The sequence below is a fragment of the Python bivittatus genome, unplaced genomic scaffold (genome assembly GCF_059951505.1).
Source record: "Python bivittatus isolate LINGU-HERP-01145 unplaced genomic scaffold, Pbiv_v1 ctg000220_np1212, whole genome shotgun sequence".
NCBI lineage: Eukaryota > Metazoa > Chordata > Lepidosauria > Squamata > Pythonidae > Python > Python bivittatus.
This window is the reverse complement of record NW_028277048.1, coordinates 15,992,660-16,006,768: the sequence shown is the minus strand read 5'-3', so window position 1 is coordinate 16,006,768 and position 14,109 is coordinate 15,992,660. Positions and strand designations below refer to the sequence as shown.

The 14,109-nt window shown below is 42.0% G+C and overlaps 1 protein-coding gene across 1 annotated transcript in view; it reads right to left on the bottom strand.

Annotated features, from left to right (window-relative positions):
* Nucleotides 1-14,109, bottom strand: part of KIF5A (kinesin family member 5A) — a 56,098-nt gene that overhangs the window by 25,698 nt on the left and 16,291 nt on the right. Inside the window, exons 2-10 of the mRNA XM_088137969.1 lie at nt 8,243-8,330; nt 8,033-8,106; nt 7,763-7,867; nt 7,145-7,193; nt 6,946-7,001; nt 6,249-6,336; nt 4,616-4,740; nt 3,333-3,437; nt 1,522-1,670 (exon numbers count right to left, since the gene is read on the bottom strand). Coding sequence (XP_087994095.1) covers nt 1,522-1,670; nt 3,333-3,437; nt 4,616-4,740; nt 6,249-6,336; nt 6,946-7,001; nt 7,145-7,193; nt 7,763-7,867; nt 8,033-8,106; nt 8,243-8,330 — 839 coding nt within the window. The remainder of the gene's footprint in view (nt 1-1,521; nt 1,671-3,332; nt 3,438-4,615; nt 4,741-6,248; nt 6,337-6,945; nt 7,002-7,144; nt 7,194-7,762; nt 7,868-8,032; nt 8,107-8,242; nt 8,331-14,109) is intronic.

The window sequence follows — 14,109 nt, the reverse complement described above, 5'->3', positions numbered from 1 at the left end:
AGGGGAGATTGGATACTAGATGAAAACTGTCCAGTATACTGGGGTCCAGCGATGGCTTCTTGAGGAGAGGGCAAACCAAAGCCTCCTTAAGAAGCAAAGGAACAACCCCCTCATTCAAGTAAGCATTAACCATCGCCAGAACCCACTCACACGACACCCCCTGAGCCGCTTTAACCAGTTAGGAGGTGCATGGATCTAAATAACAGGTGGCTGAGCTCACAGTCCTGAGGACCCTGTCCACTTCCTCATGGCCAACAGGTTCAAACCATTCCCAGATAACAGGGCAAGACTCCCCCCCTAGGCATCTTCACTGGACCTGCAACAAAGCCAGCGTCCAACTGAAAATGAATCCAAGTGACTTTGTCCAACAGATGCTAAGCAAATTCCTCTGCACACTCCTGCAAGAGGTTCTCTGAGCTCCCCTTACCCAGGAGGGGTTGTGTCACCTGAAAGAGGGCCGCGGGGCAGCTATCTGCAGACACAATAGGAGCAGAGAAGTACTGCCACTAGGTAGACCTTAAGAGCGGCTCTGACCCATGTTTGGTTGAGTTCATCCCTCGTTGAGCGCCAGCAACACTCTAGATATCTCTTCTCTCATTTCAACTCCCTCAGCTCCTCTGTAAACCACAGGGAGTGCTGGGATCCCCAAGAGGGGAGAGGTCCCATGGGCATGATCCGATCCAAAGCCTCAGCTGCCCCCTTATTCCAAGTGGCGACCAGGGACCCATCTGGATCCGTCAGTCACCAGGGGTGGACCAATCTAATGGGTCCAGCCTCCCTGCAGTGGATAGCGGCGCCAGAGAATCCCATGGTAATCAGGGCATGATCTGACCATGACCAACAACTCCCCCAATTGCAGATCACATAGCCACTGCTCCGACAGGAACACCAGATCTGGTATGTGGCCACTGTCCCATGTCAGGCTCTGGATGACCTGGGATAGACCCATGGCCATCATGGTGGCCATGAACTCCTGAACTACCTGAGATTCCACTCCTAGGGAAGGCAGATTAAAATCCCCCAAGACCATAAGTCTAGGGAGCTCCACTGCCAACCCGGAGATGGAATCAAGGAGCTCAGGCAGGGAGGTTGCTATGCAGCAGGGAGGCTGGTACAACAGCAACAGTCCCAACTGATCCCTAGAGCCCAACTTAATGAACAAGGTCTCACATCTGGTGACCTGTGGTGCAGCGCCCCCGAAGGCCGTAAGAGATTCAGATGACGATCACCACACCCCCACCCCTGCCCTGGGATCTTGGCTGATACCACACCTGAAACCCAACTGGGCATAACTCCGAAAGGGCAACCCTCCCTTCCAGATCCAACTAGGTCTCAGTGATAAATGCCAGGTTGGCCCTCTCATCAAGGATTAAATCACTGATGAGGGAGCCTTATCACAGACTGACTTGGCATTAAGAAGCAGCAGCTAAAAGCCAGGTGAAAAATTTCTAGTGAACACCAGGTTGAGAAGGTTAGAACAGACAATATCACTTCAAAAAGCAATGCTGTCAGGATGCTTACCGCTGTCCAAACATGAGAGTAGATTTGGTCTCAGCATCATTAAAGTTGGAAGGAGAGCAGCAGATAAACATTGTTGTGCGGCAGTTCCCACCGAGGGAGTCCTGCAGGATACGGGTCATCTTGCTATCCCGGTAGGGCACATAGCTCTTCTGCATGAGATAATGGGAGCAGACATATTTGGCTTTTTCACACAGACAGAACTGACCACAGAAATGCCAACCTCTTCACAACTCCTATCTAGTAAAAAAAATCCTATACATCCAATGGACAGGGACAAGCAAACTCTTCTAGGAATGTCATCTTCCAGATGGAAAAGGAAAAGCTAAACCATCAGAAGGAAATAATTAACAGGCAACAGCATTTTTTCTAGAGCAGAGGCAGTCAACATATTCCAGCAGTACTGACTGTATCAGATGCTTTAGTTGCATCTTTCCCCAAACTGGCACTCTTCAAGCCTGTTGAACCAGCACTCCTAGAATCCCCAAAGTCATACCAGCTATAAATTCTGGGAGTTATAAGGTCCAATTCACAAGACATTTTTCTTGCACTCACTACTCCCTTAATCCCATGCCCTACAAATTTCTTGAGGGTCGACTTTACCATAAGGCAGATGACCACCCCACAAATCTAATTTGGGTATCATATACTGTAAGGTCATCAGTAAGTTGCTAACTATTTAATTGTTGTTGTTACTTTTGCATTTTTGCTTCCAGGGAGGGGGACAGTGCTTGTGGGATTTTTGCCACATGAGGCTTTGTCACGAGTCCTGGATCAGCACCACACCCCTGTGATCCCATCCATTGTTGCTATTGATAGTCCATTCACTGAAAATGCTACATGGCTACAGTTTCACAAGCATCTCTTGCTCCTCTGTAGCGGCTAGTGAAAAGAAAACTATAACTTGGAATGTTTTATTCTTACTTTTCCTGTTTCTCATGTTATAAAAGGGACATATGCCTCCTTACAAAATCCAGTATTTGTGCCTGTTGAGATATAAACCTTGGAAGAATAACATTGGGATCTATAGGCAGCAATAACTTGTTTCTGAATCTTAACACATTTGTTCTGAATTCTCTGTGTGATTATAGAATTCAGGCTCCCTCAGATATAGGTAACTGATTTATTTACAAGGTCATTTATAGTAACTTGGCAGGATTTCTAAGATAAGCCTGTAGCAATTTTTCCCCCAACCTAATAAATGGGGTGGGGAATCCACACTATTTTATTATTCTGTGCCTGAATATCATACATTTGTTTTTACATTTTCAGTTCTTTCCGCCATATATGGTTGTATAGGACTAAGCATTCTAATAATGACCTTCAAGCTGATGAGAGTCTCTTAAAGATTGCTCTGTTGATCAGTTATAAGATCTACATTGCCCTACTTTTTTTTTTTTTTATGAAAGCTAGGTTGATCAGACAAAATAAAAGTCCATGGATTTGGATTTAGGACTAAATAAGCCTTCCCAACCTGATGCCCTTCAGATATCAGGCTTCAACTCCCATAATCCCAAAACAGCTGGTAGGGATTTTCTTGGTTGTGTTAACTGGGGGGATTGTTAGTGTTGTAGGTTGGTTGCTTGGCTGCTATTTATGTTATTTATAATTTTGGTTATTATTTATATTCTGTTTTTAATTGTTAACCACCCAGAGTCATGTACTTGAGATGGGCAGTCATATAAATTTAATCAATCAATCAATCAATCAATCAATCAATCAATCAATCAATCAATCAATCCCTAGATATCCAGACAGCACCAGAATGGGGAAAACTGGCCAGCAATCTTTTTGTTAAGGGGTGCACTACTCACCGTGCCCTCAGCCAGAGCGGAGATAACATTGCCAAGTGCCGACAGAGATTTGTTGATATTCTTGGCCTCATCCAACACAGCTCCCTCAGCTCCAGTCTTGCTGACCTGCCAGGAGAAGGCATTTGATTATTATAGTGAAGATAAAATCTGGATGTGATATGGGCTAAATCCTAAAAGAGGGCTTCTTCTCTGAATAGACAAACTTCCTAGGTATTGGGGAAAAAAAACTGAATTAACTAGAAGGCTTAGAAGAAGTAGGACACACATGGATACCACTGAAAACTAGCTCTCCCAAACATCTGAAATGTACTTCACTCCAAAAACAGCTCAAGAAAACTCCTTAACATTTAAGAAAGCAAAACCACATCAAGAAGCACAATTTGGTTGGGTGCTAGTCAAGGCTCATTGCCCAGGAAAATACAGGCCTGAAGGGTGTGTACTTAAAATTAGTGGGAAGCAAAACATTTTTCTTATGTTGGCCATTTAAAAGACCAGGCTTCTACTTACAGGTAGTCCTTACTTAATAACTGCCCTGTTTAGCGACTGTTTGAAGTTATGACAGCACTGAAAAAATAACAACTGATCCTCACACTTATGATCATCACAGCATCCCACAGTCATGCGATTGCCATTTGCGAGCTTCACAGCCGGCTTCCGACAAGCAAAGTTAATGGAGAAGCCAGCAGTAAAATCACAAGTTGTAGCCATGGGATGTCTTGCTTAAAACCGCAGGTTTTAATGACTGCAGTGGAAGTGAGGTCATAAGCCCGTCATGGTCATGTGATGTGTCACTTAGTGACATAGCTGCCGGTCCCAATTGTGATTATTAAGCGAGGACTACCTGTATATTGTGTCTGGCTAGTGAAGCACTATATAGCCTGCACAGATTAGCTCTGCACAAGAACCATCCCTATCATTAGGTAAAAAGAACCAATTCCTTTGAGTGGTAGACAGTTATGGGTGGCAAATTAGGGCCTAGTCTCCCATCCACTGATTTCCCAACACACTGTTCAGAGCTGTCATTTAATTGCATTTAAGGCACACAGCTCTCTGGAGTTCCCTCAACTTCTGAGATACTGATCTGAGGATCTGTCATTCAAATACTGGGTTTCCTGATGCACAGGAGAGGAGAGTGTGACATTTTAATGAGCCTTCATTCCAAGGTATATATCTTATCAAAGCATTGCTGAGATACATATAGACTTCTGATGCTGATCTCAGTTTATGAAAGAAATCAAACTCTGCTTGCTTCCCCACTCAGATTTCTCTTAAGCCCACAGCACCTTCTCACTGCCAGCCAAATCCACCAGGTAAAGCTTCCCACTCAGTTTTTGCTCAGTCTCCATGTTCTCCTGCTTAATGTTGATAAGGAAGATGCTGTGACTGCGGGAACTGTGCTCATTCATGTCTGCAAGGTGAAGAGAGAGAAAGAGGCAAGCCTGTTTTATTTCTCAAAGACAAACCCTGGGCAGAGATTTCCCACACTAAAAACGTCCAATATTCAGCCTACTGAGGGCTCTTCTAGGCATGAAGATTGGCAGTATTACTGGAGAAAGCTTAGCAAATGAGTTTGTCTACACACTTGTCTTTTTTCTGCTATAATCCTCATACGTGCAAGTCTAAAAATAAACACTACAGAAACTTGTAGAACTGTTTGATCCGAGACAATAAGCAAGTGAGACTATTACCATTTAAAGGCTGTATCATAATGCTATCTCAGCTGAATATATTACCAGTTATATTATTTTCAACTCTCTGCAGGAAACCCACATTCCACCCCCCCGCCAGGTCCTATATAATACTTTGGGCTGCAGAAAAACACAACAAAACAAGATAGGTAATAAAAATATTTCCTAATTATAAACTGAGAACAAAAAGAATCCTTACACACAGAAAATTAACGAAGAACTTGTCTTTGATACAGGATTTTTTATATAGCTGGATTATTTGTATACTAGACCATACTGAAAGGAAGTTATCTCCTCACCTTCAGCTTTTATTAGACCTAGCCTGTCATCAGCCTACAATTGTGCAATTTAGGGATGTTTGATAGAGAGGCAGCAATGCTATATCTTATCTCTAGGAGGCAGTTAAAAATCTTGCTGGATGATTATCACTTTCTCTCAGTCTAAATGGAGAGGCTGAGATAGCAATCTTTATCAAAGAACTAACTAGCTCAATTTACTAGTTCTCTATCAAAGAACTAACTAGCTCTGACCCTGCTCAGCTTTACCAAGATCAGCTGCTATGACTTTTAAAGGATGGTTGTACTTATTTTATTAGTGTATAAATATGTTCATAGGAGCTCATTCTGTCTCATACAGCTCATTATATTGATCTGGGCTAAACATGGAGGTGTCTTCATCCCCAACACTGTAAGACATTGAGTCTTCCCGAAAGTTACATCTCCATTGCCTACCCACATAGTTTATGCTCTGTTCTTCAGGGCATAGCCCTTAAAATCATAAGCGACATCACTCCAATCTTCCCTGAGCGTAAGAACCCTACTTTTCTTACATTTTCTTCAGTACAGATCTGCCTGTACAGCCTGTGGCCTACTGGTCCAAAGCTGAAACCAGGCTTTTTGCAGCCTGTGGCACAGAACATGATGGTAGTTCTTGTCCATTCTATGGACTAACCAAAACTGACAGCTGAAGGGTTTCCAGTGCCTTGCCACCAGTTCCCACCCCATCCTAGCATCTTCTGCCTGAAGTAACTGCCTCAATCTGACCTAGACAAGCCTCTCATTTTTCCTGCTTTTCTGGATCTGCAAAAATAAGAAGGTATGAAGTGCTCAGAAAAACACTAGAAAATGTCCTAGTGAACCAGACATTCTTCCTGCCTTGGATATGGGCTCCCCAACTGCCTGCTCCATATTCCATCATCCTTCCCCAATTGTCTGCCTTCAGAACTCACTGGTGACGGCCACATGACGGTTGGATTTTCCTTCATCAATGACATCCAGGATTTCTTCAGGGCTGGAGACAAAGCGTTCAGTGCAACCCTGAAGCAAAGAGAGAGAGAGAGAGAAAGAGACCATTTTGCTCCTGATCACATCACTCCCTTTAAGTTCATTGCTATGTTTGTTCCTAGTTATGTAATTCAATAAGTAAAGCACCTGGGAAACTTTAATCTGACTTCTTGCCCTAGGCAGATACTCTGCAACAGAAGTAGGTGATTTAGTGCCCTCTAGTTGTAATGGACTAGAAACTCCCACAATTCCTTGCCATTGGCTTTGCTGCTTGGGATTGATGTAAAAAAAATGTTAAATTCGTATAATATAATTAGTTAAAACATCTGAGGATTATCTATGTGTTCTAAATAATTACATCTAGGAAAAGCAGAAATTTTGGGGAGAATCTCCCCATCACATACAATACTGCAGACCATGCTATTTTTACATAAGTCTCTCTACTATGTGGTATTGAAAAAAATAGCAGAACTTCTTTTAAGATGCAATGCTTTAATTTATTTTGGTAGTACAATACCCAAAAGCAGATTTTTGAATCTTGGTCCTCTGTCTATAAAGCCTAATATTTTGTTATTGAGATTGACCACTGCCCAGCATTGATTTCTTAGGAAATATCTTATGTCAATTTCCCAACTATCTCACCTTCACAAATGGCACACGGTTCTTATCCTCATGAACTGCAAGATTGGTCTTCGTCACTGTGGATGAGGAGAGAAATGGGTCCAAGAGAGCTCAATGGATCCAAGGAAATATGTTTTATTAAATTACCCACTACCCTCACAAGTGTCACTGCCTGGTCTCCACCCCATGTGATACTTCATATGCTTTGAAGATCACTCACCATCTAGCAGATCACGGATTTTGTCCAGGTAGATTTCAAAGTAAGAAACCTGAGAGGAAGGAGAATAAAGAAATGAAGGATGGGAAGATGGGAATGGATATCCTCAAACTACTTATGTTCTGATCCTCAAGGACATATGCCTTTCATGCAGCAAACAACTATGCACTCCCATTCCAAGCAGGTAACTTGAACCCTTCAGATAGGGATTATTTAGCTTTTAGCCTTTTTATAGCAAATACAGTGGAGCAATAGGACAAAAAAGGCAACTTTCTTTCAATCTAGTGGGTTCCAGATATGTTGGAGTACAGCTCCCATCAGTCCTAACTAGTAGATCTATCGTATCCTTAGCAGGAGTGGTATAAGAGAACCTGGCATTTGAAGTATGGCTGTTTTCCACCCACCTGCCCAGGTGATTCACTCCAAGAATTTGGCATTTCAGCCTGGCATGATTTAAGGAAAGCTGCACCAGCTGGTTCATGAAAGCAACTGGTGGGACACTCCCCCAACGCTATGAGAGCCTTCTGGGGTTAAAGAGTAGGACAGAATGCTTCAAGCAAATAAGTAAACAAGCACTATCCATATCACTGGTCCCTCCTTGTACTGCTGTATGTCTCTGACCTTAATGTGGAATTCCAGGTTTTCATCCATGGAGTAGATGTGGTTGAAGATGTCCTGGGCAATGCGTGGGATGATCCCCATGAGCTGGGGATCATGCAGCTTACCCTGGTGGAGCAAAAGGATTGACACTGAGTTCAATAACCCCTCCCAAATTCTTCAGGTGAGCTTTGATTTTTGAGACCTAGGCCCTATTTGCAGATGCTACAATCAGGCCAGTGTTTTCTAGTCACAAACCAGCTTTTAAAATTTATGTATTAGAAACCTCCTCACCTCCATGGTGTGAGTCTTTCCAGAAGATGTCTGCCCATAGGCAAAAATGGTTCCATTGTACCCAGCCAGTACATCTGCAAAAGGAAGGAAGATGAAGGACAAAAATAAACTTGGCCATTTTCACTATATATCCATTGTTTATTCTCTTTCTGCTGCCCTACCCAAGCAATCCTGCTAAACATCTGATACGTTACCAACGCCCAGACTAACCTTTGACAATCTGCATGGCACAGGCATGATAGACTTGTTCCTGGGTGGTATTAGGTGGGAAGACACGGTCAAAGACATAAGGCTTTCCCTGCAGAGGGACACAGAAAGATAAAATAGTAGATAAGAATACCCAGATGCTTACATGAAGTGTCTGTGCCTACAGGGTATCAGAGTCTAGACAGGTCAAAATAAAATCAGGTTAATTCCCTCCATAATTGAATTACTGTACATCAGTAAACATCCAGAACACTGGAACCAGTAATTACTCCAGCCAGGTTCTAGTTGCTACATGACCTGGCGGGGGCGGGGGTCGTGGACTCATAGCTACTACTTAAACAACAGATGGAGACCATGGTGGGCGGCATTTGCTCCACTTCAGCTGGTGTGCTAGTTATACTCTATCTGGGCCACAGATGACTTGGAGTCATGTCTTGATTACTACTCAGTTGGATTACTGTAACAAGCTCTAACGGTGCAAACTTTGGAGATGATCCAGAAGCTACAACAGATCAGTCCTGTCATTGTGGATAATATTTCTCTTGAAGTTGCTACACTGGCTATCTATACGTAGGTTCCTGGGCCCAATTCAAAGTGCCAGTAATAACCCACAAAGCCCTATATGGCATAGCACCAGATTACATTAGATTTCCAGAATTTAATTTGCCTACCTATTAAGAAAACCTCAGAAAAATCTGTTAAGAGTTACTTTTCTAACTGAAAGATGACCATTCAAAACCATTCAAAGATGAAAGATTCTTTGTTGTAGCTTCTACTCTTTACAATTCCTCACCCTAGAAATTCATAAATCTCATAAATCTCCCTCCTTCATGGCATGTAGAAGATCACTAGTTTTATTTCACCAAGCCTTCAACCATAGTTAAGTGTTATTGGGGTCTATTTTGGGGAAGGGTTGATATATTATTATGGTTGTTTGTTGTAATTTTTAAAGTGTTGCAACCTATCCAGATTTTTTTTTTACTTGGGTGGGCTATAAAAAACAGTTAAATAGTACCAGTCTCATTTCTTGCATCTCCCATTTTCATAATTAAACAACCTAGAGGACAACTCAGCTTAATGCATTCTTAACTGGAAGGGCATTAGATCTCATTCCAAATATATCTGCACAGGATTGAAATAAAATGATTGTAATAATCTTTTACTATGCTATTCCACTTCATTCTACTTTTGCTTTCCAAATATCATGACACTCTCTTTTGCACATTCTGGCTATCTATTTGCTTCACAAGAAGAAAGCACAGAAAATGGCTCATTACCAAAATGAGAATCTCCAAAAATTCTTGGAGAACTACCACGCCTCTGTCCTATCACCAGCCTAGGGGTTATTGCTACTATCACTCCCTATTTTGTGATTCTTCCAACTAACAAGGTCTTAGAATGGTCTTGGTGGATTCTAATTCTTAGCACATTGTAGAATCTTTTCTCCCCAGATATGAGATCAGCCTCATCACTCCTGAGTTTTCGAAGGTCCCTCAAGACCTGGTTGTGTCAGCAGGCCTGGGGACCCCAGGGGGCAGATGAATTAATGAGGTGGCTCTATTATTAATATCCCTTCGCCTATTATTTTCCTTTTCTGTTTTGGTTCTGTTTTTATAGTTTTTAATGTTTTTAATAATGACTATATCAGGGTTTTATGTAACAATTGTTTATATATTTATTCTTTTATTGGACTGTTGTATGTCACCCAGAGTCACTTTTTGTGAGATGGGTGGCCATGTACATTTGACTAATAAATAAATAAAAAATAGTGCTGCTCAGGTGATCCATAGCCTCCCATTCTGGGAAACCCAAACAAAGAATACTTGTTTCAGAGAAATGTCCACTGGAAGATGATGTAGCACAGGGGAAAGATAGAAGTAGGAATGAAGCTTTTCAGTCAAATGCATTGCTGAGCGTAAGAGCTTTTCTTATCTGGAGTTCTTCCCCAATCTACCAGAAAGACTCTGTTTACACAACCCTTCTAATCCAGCCAGCCACTAACTTGGTCAGATGTACTTACTGGCCATTCTAGCAACACACAATCACACTAGCTAGGTCCAAAGTTGCCATGTTATGGAATAAAAAATTCCCAGCCACTTTCTCCAGGAAGTGCTGGTGTTCCATGAATTATTGCACCAGGAGAGTACAGGCAAAGCTTAATTCCCTAATGACTGGCTGGGCAGACAGCAGTCGGCTTGGTTTAGGAGCTGCAGCCAATCAGTACGTTCAGTGCTGTCAGACCATAGCAGTGAATTCTGTAAGCAGAGACACTTTTTCAAACACTCTCTGTCTCCACCTCTTTTCCTTGGAGGACAGCTGGGAGGGGTTTACAAACTGCCCCAACTCTTTACTCCGGTATGGTGTTCCCAGAGCACAGCTGACTGGGTGTTGGTAACTCAAAACAAGCTTGGGTTAAAACTAAGCCTCTCTTGCCCCATTACTGACCAAATTATGGTGTTCTCACAAAACATTTACCCCTCTTTTATGGGTCGGTCTTTGGCGAGGCGAAAGAGTTGAGAGCCTGTGCCAAATCACAAGACACGTATACGGGAGATAATGAGTTCCTGGGTAGACTGTGAATAAGGAGCTGTCCAAATGCTGGATTCGTTTAAATGTAGATTAGGTGACTTTTTAAAGCCACTTAAAGCTGCATCTCTGTCAGGTATAATTATATGTCAAAAGGCAACAATCAAGACAACAACAGGTATAACACTGCTCCAGAAGTTAGGCACATTTCAGTATTATAGTCCCTGTCCTGTGTAAATTCAAGCACAACAATCACATAAGCAACCTTAGACAATTAAGGTGGCATTCAGATAGCACACTTAACCTGGTAACTGAATCACACAATACAGTGAAACATAAACTAGCCAAACAGGCTGGCTTTACACAAGCTAAACAAGGTTAAACCCAACCAATTTAGCATGCTATGCCAATGCATCTGCTTCTCTTTTTCTGACTTGTTAAAATGTGTGATATGTGAATGCTGCTAAGGGTCATTCAGACCCATTCAACCTGCTGACTTGAGACAGTATAATCTGTACCTGTGGAATACTCATGCAGAATTTCTCAGAAATATGAGTGCCCGACCTGAAAGTCAATTAGAGAGTTAGAAAATGATGAGGAAGCTGAAGAGCACTGAAAAATATATTCAGTGGTTTGGCTTCCTTATTGGACTGGTTCATAGGACCCATGGGTACAAAATCAGCTACTTATTTTATGTCCAGGCAGATGTTTTTCCATCTGCAGATGTTGTAGTGCCCAAGTTCATCATCTGAAATCTTGTCCAGAGCATAAAGCATGTTCTAGCCTGCCATTACTCAACCCATAGTAGGCTGAAAACCCAGTGGCCTCTATATATTTAGCATAATAGCTTATGTAGTTAATCTGTACCTGCCTCCTAACTTTACCACATTTCCAGGATATATGACCTCTAGTTAATTACATCCTGCTGCCCTATTTCTGAGGGAAGCACTCCTTAAATAAATCTGAGAAATAAGGTTGGGGAGGGGAGGGTTAGATGAATGGGAAAAGATGCTCTTGGGATTTTTCCTCTAATGTACCATCCTGTCATCCTACAACAGTCCAAGATTGCAGCCTGAAAATCGAGGCTATAGGTAAGCTAGAGCAGGCAACCTTTTAGGCAGGGGGCACATTTGTAATACTGAGAATCTGTCATGGGCATATTCACAAGGTGAATGCCATGATGGGCATGACCAATCACAAATCATTCATTTGCCAGAAGTATCAGCTTCTCCTAATCTCTCCCTCCAATCTCTTAGGATATTCCATACCACCTCAGCTCTATCTTTTAAACAATCTGATGCATCAGGAAGCCTGAGGAAGGTTGCTGTGGAGACGCGGGTAGTTCCAGGTACCATGCTGGAGATCTACAAGGCCAGAACCAGAGGGAAACTCAGCTTAAAATCCCCCTGCAACTCACTAGCATGATTAAAAAAAAATCTGCATTACATACTTGCACAGAATAGATACTTTAGTAATTTCATTATAACTATCCCTACCTACAAATACATAGCTGAAACTTCTTCAGATATTAAAGATCCTAGACCCAGTCCAGCATGCAACTAATTGTGCACAAATCCATTCATTTGAATGGGATGCAGTGTACTTCATCCCATGTGGAACACTCTCCCCCGAGAGGTGAGACGGGCCCCCACTCTCCTAGCCTTCTAGAAAGGGGTGAAGACCTGGCTCTGCCAGCTTGTGTGGGGCTCAAGGAGGGGTAACCAATCCTGGGGGTGGTTAGCACTCTAAAGACACTTCCAGAGGTTGATAATTTATTTAAACCATCTATCTCTAGGATTATATTATTTATTTGTGATTACTGTTATTGTATTTTAATTGGCTTTTACTCTTATTTATTGTAAATTGCCCAGAGTCACTTGTTGAGTGAGATGGGCAGTGACTAAATTTGATAAATAAAGAAATAAAGAAATAAATACTGGAATGTGACCCATGCTTTGTGCCATTAACTCCTAGTGATGTTTGGTATTGAAGATGGCCGTAGGTTGCCCTGCTATTCTTAGGAAGAGGAGATTCTGGCTTAACATTTCCCCTCATTTACCACTGACATTTATAATTGTAACAAAAATCTGTATGTACTAATGCCTGGTAGATAGTTTACAACACCAGTCAGTGCTAACTGCTCTAGAGCCATAAAACCTGGTGACTTAAAGAAGTATTGGCCATCCTAACTGTAAATTACAGGAGATGAATTCCCAAAAATTGGAGGATACCAATTTGAGGAAGGTTGCATTAGATCTTCTTTCTCATACATCCCTCAGTGACAAATTCTACCTACAGAAATCTTGTTTCGTAGCTTGGTTTACTCCCTTATCAAGATGCTGCATTTAATATTCAAGCTGTATATAAATTGGTTGAGGGAAGGTGATGTGAAAGTTAATTCTTACCCAGTCAAAAATATACAACCTCAGTCCATCTCAGACTGTGACCAAAACAAAAAACAGATGGAAACTGTATCTTCTGTCCAAAAAAGAATCACATCTAGACCTTTACACAGAGTGGTTGGGAGGAAAACATGCAAGAAAATGGAATGTTTATTATCATAAATAGAAGTCATAAATGACACACAGCAGTTGCTGGAATTTATTCATAATCGCTTCTTAGCTCTTCCATAATAAATTACTCATTAGAGGTTCATGGATTCTTATGTGCATGTTTAATTAGCTTCAGGCCAGACTGCCAAGAAGGAGCCTCGGAGTTATGGCTTCTAATTATGGCTTCCCGATATCAGCTTTCCTGCTTGGCGTGGCATGGTTATACTTGCTTTGCTTAATTTGCTTGTTGTGCATTAAAGTCAACACTACCAAAGTAGGGTAATGTCCCACTCATCCCAAAGGTGGGATGAGAATAATGGGGAGAATCAGGAAAGATAGCACTTGGGGGAATTACCTCACCTGCTCCTCAATGATTCTGGCATTTTGTTCATATTTTTAGTGGCAGGGTGGTGGTGAACACAGAACAATAACCTAATTAATAATGACTGAGCTGTGAATAAGCACCTAGGTAACTGATAACGGCCAATTTCAAACCTTCCCCAGTGTTAGTTCAGCATGTTGAGTCTTGTGTCAATTTAAATATGAACCACACATGCACACAGACATATGGCATAAGCTTTCATGGGCTAGACTCCACTTTGTCAGATGCAGCTGCTGAAGTGGGTTTGACTTCAGGAAAGCAGAAGCCATCATACTCCTGCTTAGTCCTTAAGGGGCCTCAGGGATGTTATTTTTGCCACCGCAGACTTAACATGACTAGCCCTCTGGAAATCGTTTGACTTTGGCTAATCCTAGCTTCTTTAGAGCAATGATATTCAGACACCTAGAATA